Source organism: Carassius carassius, chromosome 20, assembly GCF_963082965.1.
Source record: "Carassius carassius chromosome 20, fCarCar2.1, whole genome shotgun sequence".
In the NCBI taxonomy this organism is placed as follows: domain Eukaryota; kingdom Metazoa; phylum Chordata; class Actinopteri; order Cypriniformes; family Cyprinidae; genus Carassius; species Carassius carassius.
Window position 1 is genome coordinate 9,309,709 of NC_081774.1, and position 25,812 is coordinate 9,335,520.

Sequence of the window (25,812 nt, forward strand, 5' to 3'; positions counted from 1 at the left end):
TGCTTGCAAGAATCCTGACCTCATTCACAAGTGCAGGGACAAACCTCAAACACATACCAGAGTATCGTAACAAATTGTCTTTATTCTCTCATTTTCAAAGACAGAGTGGATGACATTCAGCAATAGTGAGATACAAGTCAATGGTGCTGCCATGTTTGACCTCGGAACGTTTCCAGAACGTTGTGTTTTTGTTGTTGTTGCATAAGCCTGTGTGGCCAGCCCCCACAGAAATGCTTGGTCCTATGGCATATTCAGTGGATTTCATGAGATCATGTATTGATGGCTCTAAAATGTGAGTAGGTGAAAATACAGAACAAAACCTGACCCGTCTCTGTGGGCACTGTGTCTCCTCTTATGGCTCTAAATATGCGCACACGGTATTATCCTTAAACACTCATACAGCTTCAGCCATATCACCTAATGGATGTAATTTGAGGTACCCCTCAATTTAAGGCTACAGCGATTTTACAGAACATTATTGTTAAACAAACACACAAACAAACATAGTTCTACGCCTAACCATTAACTCTGAAATTATGGGTTGACAAGAATGATTTTCAAACCCTGTTAAACAATTTCCATTAGTGTCACTCATTGCACTGAACTCTGGTGCTCAGAGTTCACACTATTTCAACTTTGACCTTGTTAGCTGACCTTTCAAAGCTTTGACAATGATAACCCGACATGCAGATAAATGGTTATTATAGTTTTTTCCATTTATTTATAAGTTTTCAAAGCAATTGGCAGGACTTTCTGTTTGAAGATCAAATGTTTTCTATCCACTTGCTACCATGTAACACTGTACACTGTCCGTGATGCTTTCTGTCACAATTCTTATGTCAAAGTGGCTTATAGCACTTGCTTTGAAGCCCTGATGCAAGTCATATGAAAGGGTCTAAACTAATATATTGGTTGAAATTCCAAAATTCCTATCAAACAATCATCCACGTCCTATTTAGTGAAATCACAGTAAGCCTCATGATAAAGACGACATGAGAAAAAGACAAGTCTTAAGTGTCAATTTTTCAAAACTGAGATTTATACATCATCTGAAAGCTGAATAAATAAGCTTTCCATTGATGTATGATGTTGACGATGTTGTTAGGACAGGACAATATTTGGCCGAGATACAACTATTTGAGAATCTGAGGGTGCAAAAAAATACATTTAAAAAATACTGAGAAAAACACCTCTGAAGTTGTCCAAATGAATTCTTAACCATGCATATTACTAATCAAAAATTATGTTTTTATATTTATGGTAGGAAATTTACTAAATATCTTCATGGAACATGATCTTTACTTAATATCCTAATGATTTTAAGCATAAAAGAAAAATAGATCATTTTGTCCCATACAATGTTTTTTGGCTATTGCTAAAAATATACCCCAACGACTTCCAGCCAGGGTCATATATGACAAAGTGGGCCATTCTCAATATTGCTTGTCCTAACATCTGGTCCTTTTTGTGACAAGTCATTTAGGAAAGTGAGGTGAGAGGAACCTGAACCCAGGGTTTTATGGCGTTGGTTGAAAGTGCCTTTTCAATCACTGAGACTTGCATTCAGCTGCGTGCAACTAAATTCCAAGTACTATATATTACAATTGACCCGTATAAAGAAAAATGACAGTCAATCAGTTAATTCACTTGTCATACAGAATTGAGTGTAAAGATGGCTTGCTTTCATTATAGAGGTGTCAAATTAGTTCAACGGTATTCACTTATTCTCTAGAGTTTGCCCTGTCTGACTCGGGGGTGTTTATCAAAGCGCTCTCTACAGACCAATCTGCTTTCCCTGCCAACACTGATTGCCTAATATTGCCTGCTTTCTTATTTTATGCTCATTAAATAACAGGTTTGTGTATTACTCCCACCACATTGGTGGAGTTTAATTATGAGTGCACATAATTAAGAGTTAAAAAAAATTATGTTAATATTAGAAGAACAACAACATTTTGCTGTTATATTGCAAAATGTCCCATTACATCTTAAAACAATCAATTAGTATGTGATTTTGCTCTCAGTGGGCCTCCCAATGGTTAAGACTTCATTATAGGTGAATATCTGAGTATGTACTTTAGACCTGATTGACTGAAGTCATTACAGTGTGTCAGAGATTACATTTCACTAATAATTGTTTGAGGGAGAAACTCATCAGTACCTAATCATAAACATTGCTTATGTTTAAGTATTTTCTTCCTGTTCTCCAAATTAATGACAAGCCAATTAATTCCAACCACAAATCAGAAGTGTATGTTTTCTAAAGGATGTTAAATCAGCTGTATGCCACTTTTTCACTTCAAATTGTTCATCACGCTACAGAAACTGCATATGAAAACTATTTTAGCAAGTGCTTATTCCTCTTGTAAACAAGGCCCTTGAAGGTACAATTCACAATTACCGCAACTGGTCGGCTGTTAATATTAGAACAATAAAAATTAAAAAAGATAATTGTGATATTACCAATCCTTCACAGTTCTGCGTTGATTTGGCACCATATGATGCTCAATGCTTTGCAATTAGTCTCAAAGCAAATTTCTTGCATGCCATAAACACCCCCACTCGGGGGTCAAAACATCCATTTTTTGCATGAGGTTAGCCAATAAACCTGATTTGTATCACTGAACATTCTACATCAAGAACATTTTATCTAAAAGAGGAATTGTCATAAGTTTGGTTCACATTGTGATTAGCACCATGTCCTAGCCAGATGTGAGGGCATAAAGCAATATTTTATCAGTTGCTTGGTTTTAATTCCTATGCTGTAAAGCCAAATAGCCCAGCCCACAATGAGATCTCATTGGTTCCATAAATATGTGTATAAAACATAAAATATCTTCTCACTGGATTTGATACTGTGATTAAAATTAAAGCAAATTACAAAACACCAATGAGTGCTTTTGAGGAGGAACTAATCACTGGATCTGCAAAGGTTTTCCAGGTTAGTGGCATCAAATGAACAAAAGATCCTCAAGAGCTTTGTTCTTGATCACAGCCATCCAAAAAAAAATTTTGATCATAAAGTTAAAACAGATCTTCTGCTATGTTTTCTGTTATTCACATTTTTTATGTAGCAGTCTATTATTATAGTATAAACTGATAAAATAAACTGTATTAGGTAATTTTACATTGATTGATAGTAAGATTTTCTTTTCTTCTGGACTTACCAGGCTACATGACACTAAGTCTGGCTAGGACAGTGTTTTCTCAAAGCCAAAACCACCATTGACCTTATTCAGATTAGCAGTTGACCCCTAGGGCTGCACGGCATATTGAAATAATTGTAATCAGTATAATCAAATTGCCAGGACTTTTAATTCAATAAATATATGCGCTGCATGTTTCAGAGTGAAGCACAACACTGTGTCATTCATAACGATGTATGCGGTCATCCACCAAAATAAAAGCTTGATACGCTTACAATTTTAAACTATAATTATTAAACTATTTATTAAAGAGAGTGTATTTAAGTAAACTTTCAAATGTTTTTTTTTATATTAGTATTGTTATTTTACAGTCATACTATGAATTATATTTAAATACAGTTTAAAATGAAGAAGTTAAATATTAGCATTGCAATCTTACAGTTATACTATAAAATTATTTTTAATTAAATTCTAGAGTTTTTATTTAATAATAACCACAATAAAAATCAATGATTGTTATTTTATAATCAGATTAAATGGGTGAACAACAGTGGGAATATGACCTAAGAAAACAAAAGAGTACACTCAAATCTTAAAAAAAATCTCAAATCAGATCGTTTACACTCTTCAGTGTACATTTTACATTTTCATTTTCTTTCTTTATTATTATTTAAAGCAAATGCACTCCTCAACAATATCAGCCTAATCGATTTAGAATTATTCTTACAAAATATAGTTAGTCAAGTCATATACTAATTTTATTTTCATACAGCAGAAAAACTAAATATCCCAATATCGTGCAGCCCTATCAACCAATATGAGTTTTTCAATAACTGCTTCAGTTTAAATCACTTTATTTGGTTCCCCTAAACCAGAAAATATGTGAGAAAAGCTCAAATGCTAAATCCATGCATTAACTAAAGTATCTTATTTATTTATTTTTTTACGACAGGACTTTCACTACAGTTCTGCATCTGTGCCGTGCCAGCATGCTTCTACTACAGGAGCTACTCTATCACTAACAGCCTGCCACAGCCAGCATGATCCACTCATTACACTGAAATCCAGTGATATATTTATGTGGATATGTCCGTTTACAGGCCTCTCTCAACCTCAAAGGTCATGTTCTGTCAGTATAGTTTATACACTACTTGGTTTCGCTGCACCCCTGTCACGTTCAGTGACTGAGAGACTGGTATAAACAACTCATTTCACACATACTAGTTTAGGTAATATCTCCGGAGAATTATCTCCTCTGTGAAGTGGTCTTATCTCCTCACCTGTCAATCATACATGCAGTTCTTCAATTTCTGCTCTAGCCTCCTTTTACACCTTCTCTCCTTCTCTCTCTCTCTCGGGCGTTTTCGGTTATATTAGAGCGCTGAAATCATGACAAGAACGTGATTTCTGCCTGAGCATCCTGCTTCCTCTGTGTCTGCTGAGGTCTCGGTCTCTGCCGCCCTCCCGGTCTCGGCCGAGGTGGGAGCGCGGAACGAGCCCTGAAAGGAAGCGCTTGGCCCTGCTGGTCAAGCTCTCTCGGCGGTCCGCTGAGGGGGACCCCTCTGTCCAGCCGGGCCCCAGGTTGTGGCCCCGGGCCGCTCTCACAGCCGCTTCTAACAGGTCATTAGTGCGGTGGTCCAGAGAGACGGAGAGCTCCAGATACAGGCAGCCAAACATCATTGCGCTGGAGTGTGCCTCTGAGAAAGAAAGAGAGAGAGTGAGAGAGGTTGAGTGATACAGACGCAGATGTAGTTTGACAATCTCTTGTCATATCAACACAGATTAGCATTAGATAACTGAATCAATCGAGTGGGACTTAATGTAGCACATAGAGAAATAAATGTTTGTGTGGGTGTGTTTGTTCGGAGGTGTGTGGACAGGATTGAATTAGATCACTTTAGATGTCTACTAGATGGCACCATTGTGGATGAGTGACATGACCTGAGAGAGGAAACAAACATATGAGGAGGAGGAGGAGGAGGAGGAGGAGAAAACTGAAAAACATTGATTCATTTATCATCCCAATCCAGATATGACAGTTTTCTAGGGGTTGTATCATGAAAAATGTAAAATATTATAATAACAAGATTTTAGTTTCATGTTTTAGCAGTCAGTTCAAAAGACTATTGAAACCAAACCAAAGTTATTTTACTATTATTTATATGCTATATTAATCAATATTTAAAATAGATTTATATATATATATCTATTTTAAAGATTTATTAATATATAAATAATAGTAAAATAACTTTGGTTTCAACAGTCTTTTAAACTGACTGCTAAAACATGAAACATGATACAACCCCAATAAAACTATAATGAAAAAAAATTGTGCCATCTATAATAAATTCATAATTTTATGTGCTTTCTTCATTTTTATTTTTAAATATTTTTATCGCCTACAGTTATTTTTTGTTTTAGTTATATTAGCACTGAAAATGTATGTGTGTGTGGGGGGGGGGTGTTCTACTAATAAAGGAAAACATTTAATTTAAATTAATAAAATTACATTTAAATGTATTTTATTTCACTTTTATTTCAGTGAACTAAAACAATAAATTATATCTTTATTAAAAAATATCAACACTGAACAAGGCAGGTTGTTCAGAAATCTGACAAAAATGCACAAAAATGAAAACATGACCACCCACATTTACACGTCAACTACAGCTATTCCGTGTTCGGCAACTTGGCCTGGCCTGACAAAGTAAAGTAAAGATGAAGAAGTCTGGATAAAACAACCACAGAATAAGATTATGATAATATTCAGTAATATTTTGTTATTCTTCAACCAGAATAAGATACTATACAGTTGGTACAGTGTGTAACTGATGACAAGCCCAACCAGACATTGTGCTGATCCTGGCATCGTATCCTTCTGAAAGATCACAGCTATAGAAATAAGTGGCTGATGTTTATTTTTACCATGAACCATGATCATTCCAATTCAACCTTAACAGTTTATGTGACACATTTCAGCACGGAATGTTCTGTGAATCTGTCACCGGCTTTGCTAAGAGGCTGTTACTGTAAGATGGAGCAGTGGCGACTAGATTGGATCCAATAGCAAACCCGCTTCATAATCAAGTGTTATCACTCGCGTGCAAATACATTTCATAACCGAGATCATTTAAATGGAGGTCTTAAAAGGCACAATAGCATAAAAACCCTGTATAACCCAAGTAAATTGTGTTCTTCTGAATGGTCTATTCATCAAACAATGAAAAACAAAATCAGCTGTGACATATACGTACATACATAAATAGGATAAAATGCAAAAAAATAAGAGACAGGGGTTAATATCAATGTTCTCGAGGGCCGAGGAGGGGAAAAATAAACAGACTTCAGCGAAGAAACAAATGATAAAATATATCAGATATTACCCATATGAAATGATGGACCCCATTATCTAAAAAAAAAAAAAACTGGGGTGGGGGCGGCCTCATTCTTTCTGGCACAGCAGATAGGAGATTTATCACATGTGTAGCAAAATGATCAAAAGTGACAGATTTTTTTTTTTTTTTTTTTTTGAATAGTACAAAAATGTTCTGCTTCAAATAAATGCTGTTCTTTTGATTGTTCTACACAATAGACAATCCTTAAAAAGGCTCTGACAACAGAGGACCAGATATGATCAAATGCAGCACTGAATAAATGTTCTTGAGTGGGTTGAGGTGGGGGGGGGGATAAATAAAACATCAGATATGACACCTATAAAATGATCAACCCTGTTATCTTAACAAAAAATGAATGGGCACCTAGTTGTTCTGGCACAGCAGGCAGGAGATTTATCACATGTGTGTAGCATTACGGTTCTTCAGAGTTGTAAATTCTGTTTATGGCTATAGACTCATCTTCTCCAGCATAAGGTTGGCCGTCTCTGTTTCAGTGATTTAATGTGTATGACCTTACAGCATGTACGCATCCACTGTCTGTGTGTCTGTTCAAATAAGGCTTGAATGTCAGCATAAAAAGCTGACTCGCGAAGACACAATGTAAATTAAACCCATTTACATGAAGCTGAGTACATGCAGACAGAAAAAGATTCAGAACTTTTCCGTATTGATAACCACACTGGCTGCAGCACCCGGAGGAATAAATATGCTGAGCACAGATGTGTCCGCATAAATGTCCTCTGCACTTCCTACAAGGTCCTTTTCTAACATCCACACCCATCTTATGTACTCGCTAGTTTTGCTTCCTAATGTTCATACTTAGGGTTGAAGATCTGAACAAACCTCTAAGCCTACAAGTATTAAACTTTGGAGCATAACTCATCCCACACATTTTGTTTCTTGAAGCATCTTGGAGAATTGCCACAGTTCTTCTGGACTGAGTCTGTCTCAGTTTGTTCTGTTTCTTCATGTCATTCCAGACGGACTGGATGATGCTGATGAGATTAGATCTTTCTGTGTGGAGCACTGGGTGCTGTCAGACTTCTAATAATCTCACTGGATTATCACAATTAATGGCAAAATGAATGTTTGAAAATGTAGATTGATATTTCCTTCTGACACACTACAGCAAAAGACTTTAAAAATATTTAGCTGATGAAAGTACTGGTGCTCTAAAAATTTTGGCCACCACTGTATAAAAATGTTGTTGTTCATAATAATGGTGGATGAGCAGTGAAATAAACAGAAGAATGCAGTTTATACTGGAAGTAATTTTCCAAAAGAACAGAGCACCTCTGATGTCATCCTTCCCATGGAACCGTCCTGTTATCAGCTCTAATGAAAGTGCCTGCACACCATTATTCTTAATGATTACAACACACTAAGCTTCCTTATCACAGCCCTGCAAACACATGGCACAGGGTTTCACCATGCAGGAGAAGGAGAGAATTAGAGAAAGAAAAGTGTTAGGGAGAGAATGAGTGCATGTGTATTGGCATACAAATACACACACACACACACATAAAGATAGTAACACCAGCACATTGTGGGTGAGAAATAATACAGAGCAAACATAAGAAATGTCCTAATCATGCAAAGCATTGTATTTGCTTACGGTATGTTTTTACAGGCACTAAACGTTCAGTTTGCAGGCAGCGTTTTTGCATGAAGGCACCTCATGAAACTGATTTCGGACAGGCTTCTGAGGCAGCGTAACAAACAAAATTGAACGAGTTTTGGTCATAACTAAACAAATATTTAAATACTATAATACTGATTCCTTGCTAGAAATAACATCGAAAGTGCAAAAAGTTAATCAGAAATATACATTTACACACAAACTGACCATCAAACGCAACTTTCAGATGCCATCTTTATGTTTTAGCTCAACCGTCACGGAATGGAACGCATAGGATTGTGGGATAACAAAGGCAGCGAAGGATACATCTATCCTGCCTTCAAAATTCGATCAGATGAAGGTATCTCCAGAGACAGGAAGTAAAGCAGAATTTGGATTCGGATGTACCTTGATGCCTTCCTGCCTTGGAAGGCTGCCTCCGAAGGCAGCATTTTAGTTTTCAGACACATCCTATTTGGGAAATTGCGATATGGATACATGGAGTACCCAAAAAGCTGACAAAGACCTATATTTCACCAGTTATTAATTAAATGTGCCCAAAAACAAGCAAAATCAATTAAAAAAAACATTATTAAACATTATAATAACATTATAAAAGATATATACATATTACATTCAAATACACTTATAAAATCTCAAAATACATTCAACTGCTATTTGAGGTGTGCATATTTATTTTGTCAACATAAAATGTTTGAAACTTAAATTTAATAATTTAATGTTTAGAAAAACATCTTTATATCATCCTATGTGTAGGCTATATTACACAATTTTCAAATAGCTAGACAATTTTCAAATACATTGTAGATAAAGAAATCTGTTTGATTAAAATGCAGTGGCAGAACCTAAACTGAGTTTAACTCAATTCTGCCAGAAAACACCAGCAAAGTTAATCTATATTCTCTATCAGCCCTAAATGGACAATGTGCCCACTTTACAAATGCACATCTCCTAGCAGCACCTGTTCATGCCGATAAGTTGAGTGATTTTCCTTGCCAGGAATCTATGAATCTCCTTATATAAATACAGCCAGATGGAGATGGAAGCATTTAGACAAAAGCTGAGTCATAGCAGGAAGGTTTATATAGATGACTCACAAGTGTTGAGAGACAGAGGTGGACTACAGGGAGCCTTGTGTGGACAAACTACCTGTTGAATTATACGATCTGTACTCTAAATTACTGAATTGAAATTGCCCATCCATTTTGTTCTTATTTCCCACACATTTCAACTTATTTTCAAAGCACTTGAAGTCACCATGAAATGAGAATGCCTCTGTTTTCCAAAATACATGTTCTTTTTGTGAACGATTCATCCATGCATGTTTTATAATTAATAACGTCACACTTTATTTTAAAGTCTGATTAAACAGATTTACTGTGCCCTTGCTGAATAGAAGCCTAATTTATTCACCAAAACGAAAATCTTGACCCCAGTTTTGAACAGCAATGTATCATTAATTAATTTCTATGATTTAAAAATATTTGGATTATTCTAATCATCAAACCAATTTACATCTAGTGGTTTAATGAATTATAATTGGTCTTTGTGTTCCATTACCATCTCTCTCCTTTCTCTGTCTTTCTGTATTTTTGTTCATAGGGTTTCATTTACTATAAAATGTTATTCTTCCATTTGACCCTGTTCTTTTAATTCCCAGAAATCTCCGCCAGCTATGCAGCAAATTGAGTTGAATTATGAGATCTGGAGCTCAAGAACGTAGATTAAAAACAGGCCTACCCTCTGTGCCGATCTCACGGGAGCGCACAAGGTCACTCTTGTTGCCCACTAGGATGATGGGGGTGTGCGGCAGCGACTCCCTCAACAGTAGGCGGAGCTGAGCAATCCGGTGGAAGCTACGCCTGTCCGTCAACGAGAACACCAGGATGCACACCTCACACTGCAGAGTGGACAGCTCCTGTCAATCAAATCCAAACACAGACAAACCAGTTACAGCATAACTCAACCATGAAGATTCAGTGCTCCATATACATGTTATTTATAAAGCATTAGATGATTATTTGTCATCATAGGCAAGTAATGGCCTGTTTACACCAAGGATAAACTATTATGATAATGATTAAGATAAAGTTTCTATGAGAATAGGAAAGTCCACAGCACAACCACAGAGGAAAGTTATCACTGCAATCACTTTCAGGGTGTTTTCTGTTGTTATTTGTTAATTTTCTGTCTGTCGATAAATTATCAATACATTGACAGCTGATCAGAATCCACACGAGATTAAGAAGCGCAAGCATTTAAAGTGGCAGATGACAAATGCAGCTCGCATAAACAGAACAGAATACTATCGTCATTGGTGTGCTAATATCTTTAAAGGGATAATTCACCCAAAAATTAAAATTCTGTAATTAATTACTCACCCTCCTGTCATTCCAAACACGTAAGACCTTTTTATCATCTTCACACAAATTAAGATATTTATGAGGAAATCTGAGAGCTCACTGACCCTCCATATACAGTACAACAAAGGTACTACCACAATCAAGGACCAGAAAGGTACCAAGAACATTGATTAAAATAGTCCATGTGACAGTCGTTCAACCGTGATTCAATTTTGGAGAGCATAATGACACGTGTGCTCTTTTCTCTAAAATGTAAACAAGGCACAGCACATGCTTGTTCTACGTCAGCAGCATCATGCACACACGTTGTGTACGTACAAGAAAAGCACACACATGCATCACGATACTCTCCAAAATGGTGCTATAGAATAATGCGGTGGAGAAGAATTGATGAATAAAGTCGTTCATTTTGTTTTCTTTGCACACAAAAAGCATTACCATAGCTTATGAAGAAACAAAATTATGGTTGAACCACTGATGTCTCATGGACTACTTTAACAATGTCTTTACTACATTTCTGTGCCTTGATCATGGTAGAACCCTTGCTGTCTATGGAGGGTCAGAAAGCTCTTAAATTTCATCAAAAATATCTTAACTTGTATTCCTAAGATGAACAGAGATCTTACGGGTTTGGAACGACATGAGGATGAGCAGTTAATGACAGAATTTCATTTTTGGGTGAACTGTCCCTTTAATTGTTACAGTTATCATTCCTGGTGTGAACGACCTTAAGAGGAGGACAGTTTTCACTTGAGTGCAGCTCAGGAGCGTTTTTCATGTGTCCATGAAAAAGAGGATTACTGGGATTTAAGGAGGACAACCTCAAATCTTCGACGGCTTTGTTTTTGTTCCAGCTCACAGTTTTGCTGCCGCAGAGCTCAGGTGTGTTCAAAACGGCAGCAGATGCCTCAGTCAAGCGCCCTCCCCCCGGGAACATCACTGCACATCACTACAATCACTTTACAGCGCTAAAAAGTACAGTCACTCCGGGGTCTGGCTTTCTCTTAATGACAGCTATGACAGGGCGGCTGTCGCTCCTTCTTTAATGAATTGAGAGAAGAAAGAAAATGCTTCCGTCCCCTATGGACCACTTCCTATTTCATCTCCTAAACAGAAAGAGGAACAGATAAATAGATGGAAAGCCTGTGTCCTACATCTCTGACTCCCCAAAGGCAAATTACAGCCCTCTGGAGAGCTGCCTAAAAAATTCACATTGCAGCCGAGCCAATCGCACTCGGCCCCAGAGCGTGAGATTCACACAGCCACAGAAACACAGAGTTTCTCTGGAAGGGAAGAATCTAGTGGAGCGGAAGCAGGAAGGGAAAGGGGGGCTCGGCCACCTGCCACAACCCCACACAGGAAGGGCACAGGGAGGAGGTTGTCTCCTTCGAGGAGTGGACACGTATCTTGATGAGCGGTGAAGACAGCACGACATGGTCGATAGTGCTCCTTGTGATGGAGGGGCTCTCTGGGGCCAGACAGGCAAAGTAAAAGGTCTTTCCATCAGAGAAACAAGAAGAAAGCATACAGCGGTATCTAAATAACAATATCGAGCTCTTCCGCTGCAGTACAGGTCCATCTGTCACTCTCTGCCCTTTCGTGGCCAGATAAACACACAAAATCATAGCTTTTAATGGCTTTGAGAATACACACGCAGGTACGCATGTGAAAATTGTATAACCTACAGTGATAGTGCAAAACACACTCACACATACACTGCTCAACTGAGTGATTATAGTCGTGAAACACACACACACACACACACATACACACAAATCCCTGCCATGCTGTCAGCAAATATGCCTTCCAGCTTTTTTGTCCTCTTGTACAGATTTAGATTATTGAATCCAGCACTCTTAATAAATGTGTAAATGGTCTATATGTCATTATATTAAGCAGGTTAATGAAATGATGCGCACTAATCCAGCTAAATGTTCATCTACACAGCATGGTGCTTTTCGTATAAACACGTTTACTGTTATGAACTCCTTGTATATGTCAGGAAGATTCATTTTGTGTTTATTATGTTGCCAAATGATTTAATTAAAATGAACAGAATATCTTACAGTGAGCAGATTGTTTAAACTGATCTTGCTTAAAGCTGTTTAATGTAACTTACAGGCAAAGTTGCAGCTTAATGTGCAGAGACCATAATAAGTAAACAATCTGTAGATTGAATTTCCATTAGAGTCTACACATGGTGGTGTTTTTTAGTATTTCTCTGTTAGTGGTAATGGCAACATTAAGTGCCTATAAGTGATTTTAGTCAAATGGACTCTCAAGACAATATATTTTATATATCTTTCTCTTATTTTCCAGTGCTATTTCAAAATAATGATTACATTAGGTGTGTCACTGATGCTTTGTTTGCATATTTTATTATTCTCATGCTCCCACAAAGAATGATGGAAAATATAGGAAAACTGCACAATTCTTATAGACCAGCAAAAGAAGTAGATGCTAGTTTTTGCTATTTTCATCACCAGTACATAAATTATGTACAAAGTAAATGGTACCAGATCAATATTAATCATCACAAAGTATCATAGTCAATAACAATTCATCTTTCAAATGATACTCAGAAAGCATTTAGATGCCTTTATCCAAAGTGACTTGCATTGAATTTGAGATATATATTTGATATTGACAGTTGATGCATTCCCTTGAAAATGAACCCATGATCATGCTCTACTGCTTCAGCTAAAGGAACAAAAGAACTGAAATAATGAGTTTGCCAATAGCAATTAAGACATCAAAGTGTTCATGTGTGCTCAATTTATAGATATTATGATTCTGACAGGACGAACTCACCAATAGAGCTGTTTTGCAATCATGTCAAATTGTAAGCCAACCTAGAATTCTTAAGTTCCCTTTTTAATTATTTTATTCTTTAAAATTGGTTTTCTAATTAGTGTATCTGTGGTTAACATTACTTGTCACTGGGGTGTTAAAAACACAAGATGCTAAAAAGTTACATAAGGACTGAAATGGTTATTCAAATCATCAAGCATGTTAAATCATACCATTGTATAAGGTTTAATCTGTATTTAGCTAAATATGTTTAACAAATAACTTTTGTTTAAAGGTTTGTGTTTAAGCTTTGATTGTATGTCATTTATGTTATACTGCAAAACATTTTAAGTCTCCTAATGTAATGTTAACTACAGACCTCATTATACTCATAAATCCAAAACAGCTAAAAACCCAAGAGAAACATTCAGAGGCTCACAAGCTGTACAGCTCTACTGAAGATGAACAGTCATTTGGGAATCTTTTTTTTTATTTTTATTTTTTTTCAATTCCCTTTTGTGCCACTAGTGGCACAGAAATTATCCACTCCAGCTTTAAAACCCTGAAATTGTTTCTCTCCATTCTGTTGCTGTGGTTAAGCCTATGTTTGAGAATAAAATGAGTTCATAGAGGGTCACAAAGCAGATTAGAAACTGGGGAAAACATAGCATTAAAATATCCCTCAACACATTTCTCACCATAAACTCATTCCCAGGAACTGTGTTCTTTCTATACTGGGTCATTTAACACAAACACACCTTTTTCCAGCCACATTTGGTACAGAAAGACAGATTACACAGAAATCAGGCCAGATCCTGGTCAATGAGCCAATACAGAGAATACAAAACAGAAAAAAAAAACTTGTTTCATCAGTGTTTTGGTCTTTATTCACCTTAAACAAATCTTTGAAACAAGATCAAATTTCTTGAGAAAATCAAGTATATGAAATAAATATATAACAAAATAATAAATGACTTTTAAAATATACACATTAAATAAATATTGAAATTAAGTGAAATCTTAAATATTATGATATTCATTATGTATTATATTATTAAATATATACATATAAAATATACAAATAATTAACATAAAGAGACTTTAATTTGTTGCGCCGTATGGGGAGAGGTCGAGTCTGAAAATTGGATGTTGAGACATAACCGTTTGCAGATTGAATATGGGTCTGTGCACCAGAATGAGGTCCACAACACTGCAGACAGCCCACGAGATCCACTTTCCTGCAGAGTTTAGCTCTAACCCTAATCAAACACACGTGAGAATGCTAATCTATGTCTTCAGGATCATTAGAAAATCACAGGTAGGCGAGTTTGATCAAGGTTGGAGCTAAACTCTGCATTGGCCCTCCAGGACAAGATTTGAGGAACCCTGCCATAGACCATCTGTCCACACATCCCCTCCTCCCAAACATACAAATTTGGCCCGAGAGCCCACACACAGACATCCCCCATTCCATCTAAAAGTGATTTCTCAGCCGCTGAACAAGGCAAATCTGCAGCTATAAACACAAAGCACACATACCTCCACAGAAATAAAAGCCCACTTACTCTGCCAAGCACACCAACATCAAAGAATAAACATCTCCTTAATGAACGTTACACAAAGCTCACAGTCCATAACGACACTGGGGCTGAGCTGAGGGACAATGTACTAAAGCATAAGGCTCCCAGCAGTACACTACACACTCTTTCTGAGTAAGATAAACAGACGTATACTTCACACATTTACAGGAAAAAAACCCTTCAAACTGCCTTGTCCCTTTACACACACTACCCAGTAAACAAAAACCATAGCATCATCAATATTTCACCTCAAAGTAATCTATTAATTATAGCCAAGCGAATAGCCCCAGTCTAGCGGCTCATTACATATCAGACAAGAACTGGTAGAATCTTGTGCCATGTTCATGGCTGGCTAGAGCTAGGGTCGGTCTGGGCTATGTTTAGAACGGAAAACTAGTTCATACTGCCTGCTATTTTCATAAAATATTTCGTATGTAATATGTAAACATTTTAAGTAGAATGTGACGGGCTAATATTATCTTGCCACATTGCAAGTTTCATTTTAAAATGAATGTTAATGTTAAAGGGCTAATTAACCCAAAAATGACATTTCTGTCATCATTTATTCATTCTCGTGCTGTTCTAAAGAACAGATGTGAGGCAGAATGTTCGCCTCAGTCAGCAGACATCTTCATTCATGACATTTTTTCCCATATAATGAACATCTTTTTTGTTGTACACATCTTTTAACGTATTATTTGTGTTACAGAAAGAAAGCCATATAGGTTTGGAACAAAATGAGGATGAGTCAACTAAGTCAACTTAAAAAATGGTGAAGAACACATACCCTAGTGAAAAATAAATATACTTAAATGTATATGAAATACATGTAACCAATGCTGTATAATGCAAATACATTTACATATTTACATAATAAAAACACTCTGCAATTGTACTTTTGGTATACTAAACTTTTATACTTGCTAAAGTCTGCTAAATTGGAGCAAGTTTTTACTTAAACTTTAATTGTGCGGAAGTAGTGCTGAAATCCAACTAAAGACATACTGAAATATATTTAATTGTGCTAAAGTGAAACTATTAAAAGTACACTTCAGGTGCACTTTAAATATTTTGCATTTAAAGACCGATGCTATTCAAAGCTAGTGACATTAAAAAGCATTTTAGGCTTAATATAAAGAAATTTGCATTTGTGCACAAGTACTCCAAATAAAGTTAAATTATATCTTTTTTTTATATATCAGTAAGTCTCAAAAGTTATGTCAGTAAATCTGTTAATAGATTTGAACTATACTTAGCATGAAATAAATGCATTTTAAATATAATTTTTTTGTAGGATAATACTATTTATTTACTTAATATAACAAGTAGCTATATATACACACTATATACTACTATAATAATATACTTTATACTACTATTTAATAGGTTCAAAACATATAAACAAACAGTACATATTACATGGTACACATATTTTATATTACATTCAATTAAGTCTTAACATTAAAAATGCTTAACATTTGCTATCCCCTGTAGTTCATTTCTTCATCCATCACAATAGAAAAGAAGGTTCAGTTCCCATTGCATTGTGGGCCACAGTATCCACAACAACTGAGACAACTATAGTTGATAAGCTTGATATTCAATCTTAAAAAAAAAAAAAAAACATGTATACTATGCACAGCACAACGGTTAAGTAGTGCACTATTCTGAACTCTTGTTTTACTTTTTAAATTGATTAAAGTCCTCAGTTTCAATTATCCAATGGAATAATTAAATCCAGTTCACACCGGCGGTGAGTTTTTGACTAATGCATTGGACACAGGTAATCAGAGACCGGTTAAAGCATGCTGATACGACTCCATGCTGGAACCAACTCCTGCTGTAAGACCAAAATGGGAGCAGCAACGTGTGACGCAATTCCCAATCTCGACCAATGACAGAATGGGTGACGGAATACGTTCTTGCATGCGTGAGGATGTGAATGACCATGTACTATTTTAGGAAAGAGAATGACTTATTAAAGTCATTTCCCCCCCCCCCCCCCCCCCCCCCCGCTGTCACAAGCAGTTCAAGTCTAACCATGCTAACCAAAGTAGGCTAGACTCGGGGCGGTGTGCGTGATTGTACATTTGTCAACATGTGTGTCTTTGCATGTGAATGAATGCCTGTGCGTAACCCAGGCTCTAACTAGGCTGATGTGTCAGGTGTAGATTGGGTGAACTTGGTGAGTCTGCTACAGAACTAAAATAGACCTGCATCCTCTGCAGCTACTACTGATGCAGCACTGTGTGAGAATGAGTTCATTCACTGTCTCTCTCCAATTCTCCATGGTTCAGTAAACAAAGCAAGTTGACAGTGAGGCTGCAGTCCGCAGAACAGACTGTAAACTTACTGCAACGTCTTCAACACATCATGATATGCTGACCTAGTTTCACAATAAGGAAAGTGCTGACCTTCACTGAATCACCTAAGACTTGTCACATTTATTAGTAATGCTTACATTTTGTCTTAAAAACAGACAAGGGAGAAATGCTTAGAGGGAATTTTATCCCACTACAATGATGAGGACAAAAACAATCACACCGCAATTACTTTAAACACAGTTTAATTCAAATCACCATTTGATAAACATTTAACATTTCATTTTGCTGCTTCCTGGATCAAAGCAAACCACAAAAGGTATAAAGTGATTAAATAAGCAGCTCTTGCATTCAAAAGAGTGTGCGAAACAACAAATGGGTAAGCAATCACTCAATTTGGAGCAATGCCTCATGCATTTGAGATATGTTTTGCCCGCATTCTGCTGCCAGTAGACAGTTACTCTTAAGCAAACCGCATCGTGTTCTCACATCTCCTGAGATGAGTTAAGTTTGCTTTTAGAGGACCGATTGTTTGAGTGGTCATATAAGCCAAAATCTTTTTTGTATATCTCTGAGAATCCTGAACAAACCAAGTGCAAATGCAGCCACAAATACCTGGAGTTTGCGTAGCAGGTCAATGTTTTCTAACATTTTTTGTGTATGTACTCCCATAGCCCCTTCACCTTTTAATCATTTTACACTATCAGTAATACTGTACAGAGGTGACATTGTTTATTTCAAAAGGAACTGAATGTGCTAAGGCATATATATATATATATATATATATATATATATATATATATATATATATATACATACATACATATATATAAATATATATATATATATATATACATATATACATATATATATACATATATACATATATATATACATATATACATATATATATATATATATATACATATATACATATATATATACATATATACATATATATATACATATATACATATATATATATATATATATATATATATATATATATATATATATATATATATATATATATATATATTTATCGGCGTTAATGTGCTGCGTTAACGGGAGACTCTTATCGGGCGATAAAAAAAATATTGCCGTTAATCTATTCCCAAAGTTAGGTTGGGAGCTGGGACTATACTACGCGAGCTATGATGACTTTCACCTTGATATTTTAGCGCGGATGTATACCTAGCCGAATCTGTAGGGGGCGAGAACGAGTCTTCGAACCTGTGTGCATGCCTACTGTGAAATTACCACATCAAATGTGACGTGCTAACATGGATGCAGCTAAGATGCCGCTGGGTTTGCTTCAGGGAATTATTATTTTTTTTAAGAAGCTTCCCAATGGAAACCTCGACAAGACGCAACGTGAACGATCGCTGCACTGCTGCAGACGCACCACTCCTGGAACACACTGACGGACCGCAACTGTGTAAACGCTGGAATCCGTTAACATGGGTGCGTAAAAAAATACGAAACGCATACGCACTGCAGACGGATTATGTGTGATACAGGCGTAAGTTTGTTTGCACCTTGTGCAATGTGTAATTCGTTTACAGGTTTCTCAAGCACCTTGTGATGCATTTTGGAAACAGAAGATTAGCTCCTAATTCTGAACATTCTGAATGCCTTCGGCAGAATTCAAATGAGCCATTTTAATCTAAATAAATAAATAAAAAAATTAATCTATGCCCACCTATTAAATAAAAATATTGCAGTATGCAGTGCATCGCAGACTATATTTTTATTTAATTGAATCCCAGTCTGTTGTAGTTTATTGTGCAAGGAAATATAAATTTTGATTGAATCAACTGTGCAGCTCTAACCACATCTCAAATAAACCTTGAAATAAACAAAGTAACTGCATTACTAACAGACTTCTGCTAAACATTCTTCATTATCAAGCTTCAATCCATGAGCTACAGACTGCAATCAGTGAACCACGAGGCTGTAAGGGCAGCGCTGAATCTCTGCATCTATAAAATTTGAATTAATAACCGCATAGTTTTTCTGGGATCCTTTTGTTTGCTGTAACCACTGGTAACCATGGCAACCGGGGAACGGGCCAGGCGGGTGTAGAATGCAACATAGTGGGTGAGGTCAGAGGTGACGTGATACAACGTGCCACTGAGGAAAAGAGCCGGATGGTTAGAGAAAATAAGAGATGCTTTGAAAGAGAAAATTTAAAGACGGAGAAAGATGAATGATGGAATGAGGGGATATCTTTCAGGCACTGCTCTCTGACGCTCCATCTCTGCCCTGGAATTGATCCAAAACTTGCAGTCAATTTGTGATAGCAGGATCACTATTGACATTCATGCTTGCAACAAACAGCATCTGATTTAGGAGAGATCTGATGACATTCACAGGTGTTTGAATCATTTCTAGTCAGCTGTGACACAGAAACGACACTCTGTGATTCATACGAAAATCACAAACATGTGCTCATGATATCACTGTGATACATCTGTGTGTTCCAGGCAAAATGATCATCATATTTCAGGGATAAACAGAGATTTGAGTGTATGATATACCCACACTACACGCTTTGGACTGTCATATGGGCGGGTGTGAGGAAAATACATGCATTGCACGTAAAATCCAACAACATGGGGGGATTTCAAATTGCTATTTGTTCCCCTGTGAACATCCTATAAAGGTCAGATGGCTTGTACCTTCTTGTATCTTCAGGAAAAAAGGAAAAGGTGACTGATAAGCGAAGAGACAAGTGAAATCAGAACTAGTAGAGAGGCATCAATCCCAGAGGAAGATAAATGTAAATAATTCAATCTCACAGAGGCTTCGGATGAGATGACACTACCCACAAGGGTCAGCGTCAAAGTAAGATTTTCACCCAAATTAGAAAGTGCTATATTTTTCTGAACAGTATACACGACATGATAATATAGTGAATCAATTATTGGGTTTAACCATTTCAGAAAATCCCTAAAGCCATCTTATAATGAAAAGCCTTCCAAGATAAGTGGATAAGAGGGTTTGAGGTTGGTAAGATTTTTCAAATATTTTTAAGAAGTCTCTCCTGCTTACTAAGGTTGCATTTATTTAATACAATTTCTGCAAAAAAAGGTTAAATATTATTAGAATTTAAATAGCAGTTTTCTATTTTAATGTATTCTAAAATGTAATTTTTTCGGGTCTTAACAAAACTGAATTTTCACCAGCCATTTTCATTTTCAGAAATTGATCATAATGCAGCAATGTAAAAGTCTTTACTGTCACTTTTAATGCATCTTTGCTGAATAAAACTGTATTGACCCCAAACTTTTGAATAATAATAATAATACTACATTTATTTTGTATAGCTATTTTGTATATTACTTTCTCAAGGCACTTTCCAAGAAGACTACATAAAAGAAAAACACAACAATAAAATACAAGGTTTAATACAAAGCAACAAAAATTACAAAAATATCAAATAAAAGCTTCCCTAAAAAAAGAATGTTTTAAGCAAGGTTTTAAAAACAGCTAAAGAATTAGCAACCCTAATGTCAGTTGGGAGAGAGTTCCACAATTTTGGGGCATATGAAGAAAAGGCCCCGTCACCCCTGGAACTTGACCTTGTTTTGGGGACAGCTAAGAGACCGTGCTGAGAAGAGCGTAAATTGCGAGTTGGCATGTAAGGTGTTAAAAGATCTGCCAAATACAGTGGAGCGAGTCCATGCAGAGCCTTATATGTAAGCATTAAAATTTTAAAATCTATATGTTATTTAACAGGCAGCTTATTAAAACAGGAGTTATATGGTCGCCAGCCCTAGCCCCAGTTAAAATTCTAGTTGCTGAATTCTGCAAGTATTGCAATTTGTTAAGAAAGGATTTGGACACTCCAACAAGGAGAGCATTGCAATAGTCAATTCTTGAGAAAACAAAAGAATTAATAAATTTTTCAGCTACAGACATTGGCCGAATACGTGCAAAATATCTCTAAGATGGAAAAATGCAAAAATGAATGTCAGAGTATGATATGCTTTGACAAACTATATATAGCAAGAGCCATATTTTTCTTTACTTGACAGTATATGTAGATTTGTTATATTAATGACATGAAAAAAAATGCAATCCTGCAACACACTAATGCAGTAATCGTGACTGAAAAGCATAATGATACATCCATTAGATCATTTTAGATTACTCTGAAATAAGTGGCTTTTAAAGAGGAAAAGACGAGGTCATAATTCACTGTGAAATAACAAGGAAATCAGGACCTGGCTGGTTTTATAGAGGGTACACATAAAACGCTTGTAAAAAATATCGTTTTTTTTAAACCTGGCAGTTACACTCAGCAGAAATGGAACAAATTACGGGAAACTGCCCTTTTTTTACGGGAAATTTTTAGGGCAAATACGGGAAATTTGCCCTAAAGTAAAAGGAAACAGAAATGACAAACAACTGACAAACCTCAGCTGGAAGGTCAAGAGCAGATTCCTCTCATCTTTCTCTCCTTCCCTCTCTTTTTTCTTAACAACTCTCATATGATGAGTGCTCCTGGACAACTAAGAGAACTTCACACCAAACACCTACATTTATATAATGGTTCATGTAAATGTAGCAGTTCAATTCAATTATTCATTTTAAATGTGTAGCATTTTAAAGGAATAATTTGCCCCCAGATTATGTAATAATGTGCTCAGTGTATTTCTTCTTTCTTTTTTTTTGAGACATATTTTAAAAATGTCTGGGTAGAAGAGTAAAGAATGAGACATAATACATTGTGTTTAAATTGGAGTTTGACAAACTACAGTTTCAAAACAGGTTCCCAAACACTGCAGTTAACACATTAGAATAGAAGATTTGCTTTTCCTAAAGCAAATACCAGCTCTCATATGGGTGAAAAAGAATCGTGTTTAGTAAGCATCGATTTTGGACTTTAGTTATGTTAAAAATTAAATCTTGCATCAGTCACTTGCTGTTGTCATGACAATAAGTATGCATCTTGTTTTCTGTTGGGTGAACACAAGAATCAACAGCAATACATGTTTACGTTTACGCAGGGAAGACGAGACCAATCACAATTTAATGTTCATAATTATGATGACATCTTCACTATTGGTGACATTTTGAATGTTAAACATTCTATGAACGTAAATCAGTAGGGAAAATACTGTAATCTTCAAATCAATCATTAGAATATGAAAATAATAATATATTTAAAAAATGGAGTCTGTAGGCTATTCTGGATTAACTGTACAAGTTTAACTTACCATTTAGTTTTTTTGAAAGCCATTTAATAAAATATAAAATGAAGAATACGAAACACGCAAACCTCAGCGTGCCGTTATGCATTTGTGAGAGTGCCTGACTCACCTGTTTCCAGCTGTCATATACTAAAATTGTGCTGTCCTCATCATCCACAGTCACTCGCCGCTGGTAACCCTCATCTACAATACACACAAAAATATTTCTTTTAAAAACCGACACTCAAGCATTAAACTAAATCACTGGTTTTCAATTAGCATCTAATTGTACTCCTGCAGTTGAGCTGAAACTGGCCATTTCACAGGATCAAATGTATAATAATATATCTGTGGGAAGAATACAAAAGAAGTATTGAAAGGTAAGTTCAGAATTGGACTCGGGAGTTGCATAACAATAATTCATACGGTGCAGAATCAATGCACATGGACACTCAGCTCAGGTAAGAGGGGGAAAAAAGCTGTCTGTTTGTCTGATTGGCTCTTTATCCCCTAGTAAATTACATACTCTGTTTTGAGCAGAAAGTGTCTGTGCAGAGGCAGTACTCTGCTGGTTCTTTCACACCTCATTAAGACACAAGATGATGAAAGACCTGAAAAAAGATGGATGCCTTCACAGCACCCACTGCACTTTTTCCAATCAAATCCTGAGAGCTTTACACTAGTGATCTCAGGTGTCTGTGAGGTGATAAGTGTGTTTCATCCAAGCAATCTATATATAGTACTACAGTCCTTGGCATCCTGAGGCTTGATGCTGAGCATAAGAAGAGTGCATGAATATAATCTTTACCGGCTGCTTGGGTTTCAGAGTCTATAGAGAGTGATCTGTCTGATAGTCCAGCAAGGCAAAGTGCTAGAGAGGATTTGCCCACTCCGTTTTGGCCCAGTAGTACTATCCGAAGGGGTCCGTGGTACTTTTGCTGCTGCGGTTTTTGTGAAGGAGAATCTTGGATAGTGCTGACACTGATTTGCGGAGTAGGAGGCTCATCGAGTCCTGGCGTCCAATCGTAATCCTCAGACACAGCTTCCTCTCGCCTCAGCTGATGTTTGATTGGCAGGGGGGTGCTGCCCCTGCGAAGCGGGGGCGCAGCTGATAAAGTTAAGCCATAACCCTGTGAAAACCGAAGACAAGTAAAAACGTACATCAGAGGCAACGACAAATCTGAACATCAAGAACAATGACAGTAGATATCCCATGGTATCTAGCTTTATAATGTATAGAAACAATCCATGTGCAAGGGGGGAGGATCGTGATCCTCTGGGACTTTAGGGTTGTGCACACGATACAAAAGTGGGTCAAAACACTAAGCAGTGCATCCATACACATGAAAAAGCATCACTTGCTTTAAAGGAGTGGCATAAACATCCCAACAGTCCAAAAAGACGAGGGACATAATGAGTTTTCTCAGGCTCAAGGCAGATGAGAGCTTCGTCCATCTATCTCCATCAAGCAAAATCTTCAAGAGAGCTCTTAAACTGTTTACTGTGTTTGCTTGCAAGGGCAGCAGGCATCAATATTAATACGGCAATTAATCTAGCCGCAGCACTGCAGGTGTGCTGGGGACCTAGTACGCCTGATCCAGTGTCAGACGTGCAAGACACACATAGACAGCCAATTATACTAATTGAAAGAAGGTAATTAATTAATATAGACTTTATTCTGAGACAGACAGTGAGACAATAGGATGTAGTATGATGCATGGGATAAGGCCAGCTCTAAACAGTTACTTTTGATAATAATAATAATAATCTGAATTTAAACCATGAATATTTAAGTAGTATATATATCATAAATAAATTATCGACTATAATAGGACGAATTGCAAATAGTGAATATAATGATCAATATAGCCATTTTTACCTGTTTTTACCATTACAAGGACACTAAACTATAATATAAGAAATAATCCTAGGATTGTCTCAGCACAGGAATATTTTCAAACACAATCACTCCTACAGAAACAAAGTCAACACAGAGGATGCAGAAGAAGAGAGGGTGTGTTCACACACACCAGCAAACATCCCAAACCTGTGAAGGACCCTCCAACCACCCCCCCCCCACACACACACACATATAGCCTATTTACACACAAGGGAAAGCGATGATCTTACCTGGTCCGACATCGTTCTTCAATTCATCTGCTCTCAGTGAGACACTCCGCCGTCCATGTCATGTCACTGAGCGTCAAACACAGCACAAGCGTCGGTGGGGATTGTTACATTACACTCGACTCGTATGCCAGCACATTGCTGTAGTAGCTATGAAGAAGAAAAAAAATGAGAGTAATAGAGTAAAAAGAGTTAATAGTAAACATTTAATCGCTTCTCTGCAAACGGCTGTGCTGTATATCTCACGTATTACTGTACACCTGTGAGTCCCTGCAAGTCTCTATAACAGTGGCTTTTCAGAAGAGAGCGTGTAGCCCCGCCCCCGTACTGTAAACACGCCTCTTCATTCCAGTCGTTACCTGAATGCTCCTAATTTCTCTCTCAATCTCAGATTTAAGATAAGTCTTTAAATGTTTAACGTTTATATTATATTTATCGCTATTTTTAAAATTACTAATGCTGCTCTGGAAATTCCATTTATTGGATCCTTGGATTGGGGTTGGTTATGCTTTTATATAGTCTATGGTTATAACCGATTCGATTGTTGTTTATACATTTTTGATTAGCATGTCAATTTAGAAATTAATTAATTAATTAATTATTTATTTATTTATTTATTTATTTTTGTAAAATGCATTCAAAATGTAAAAAAAGTACATGCTAATCAAAAATGTTTCTGTGTTTTGTATAGGCTAAATTATAGTGAAAATGATATTTATACTGTAGATAGATAAAATGGCATTTTCTAGGAGCTGTACCACCTCTTTCATTGACAGCCGCACCAGATCATTTACAAACAAGAGCCATTTGACTTTGGTGTCTAGTAGAGTATAACCAAGTGCTGCAGGCTGTTCTCTTTCTATTTCTCTCTCTCCTACATATTGTGGACAAGTGTTCATAAGCTTTGTCCTTGATAAGTATTTTGTTTGAATCACAGCTCTCCACCTCTCTTCCCAGACACATAATGCGTATCCTTTGAGATATTTTTTCTCCAGTAACCCTGACGTTTTCAAGCACTGCATGAATTATTGAGTGGTCATTAAATTTTATTGCAGCCACATCAAGCATCATTTATGTCACAGGTGGAGGTAAAAACGTTTCCTCACAGGCTTTTTAATAATTTCTGTGAAGACCAATTGATCTTCTTGTCTGCCTCTCTGATCTTAGTTTAAATGAACTATTATTAGGGCCCAAGAAGAGAAGTAGATTGGAAGTGGTCTGAAAAGTCACCTGGTGGTCTCCCATTCAAACAC

General features: G+C 36.6%; 1 protein-coding gene across 1 annotated transcript; it reads right to left on the reverse strand.

The window, feature by feature from the left end:
- Positions 1–3,723: 3,723 nt before the first annotated feature.
- LOC132095746 (GTP-binding protein REM 2-like) lies at positions 3,724–24,701 on the reverse strand. Its single transcript, XM_059500853.1, has 5 exons — positions 24,563–24,701; positions 23,241–23,562; positions 22,563–22,636; positions 9,921–10,098; positions 3,724–4,843 (listed from the first exon to the last, which is right to left on the reverse strand). Exons 1-5 carry the CDS (start codon positions 24,572–24,574, stop codon positions 4,515–4,517), a joined length of 915 nt encoding a protein of 304 aa, XP_059356836.1. The 5' UTR covers positions 24,575–24,701; the 3' UTR covers positions 3,724–4,514.
- Positions 24,702–25,812: the final 1,111 nt, after the last annotated feature.

Coding starts and splice junctions, on each gene's coding strand:
- LOC132095746 (XM_059500853.1), bottom strand. Junction 22,637..23,240: donor CTCTGAAACCCAAGCAGCCG/GTAAAGATTATA, acceptor TGTGTATTGTAG/ATGAGGGTTACCAGCGGCGA. Junction 10,099..22,562: donor TATATGACAGCTGGAAACAG/GTGAGTCAGGCA, acceptor TTTGATTGACAG/GAGCTGTCCACTCTGCAGTG.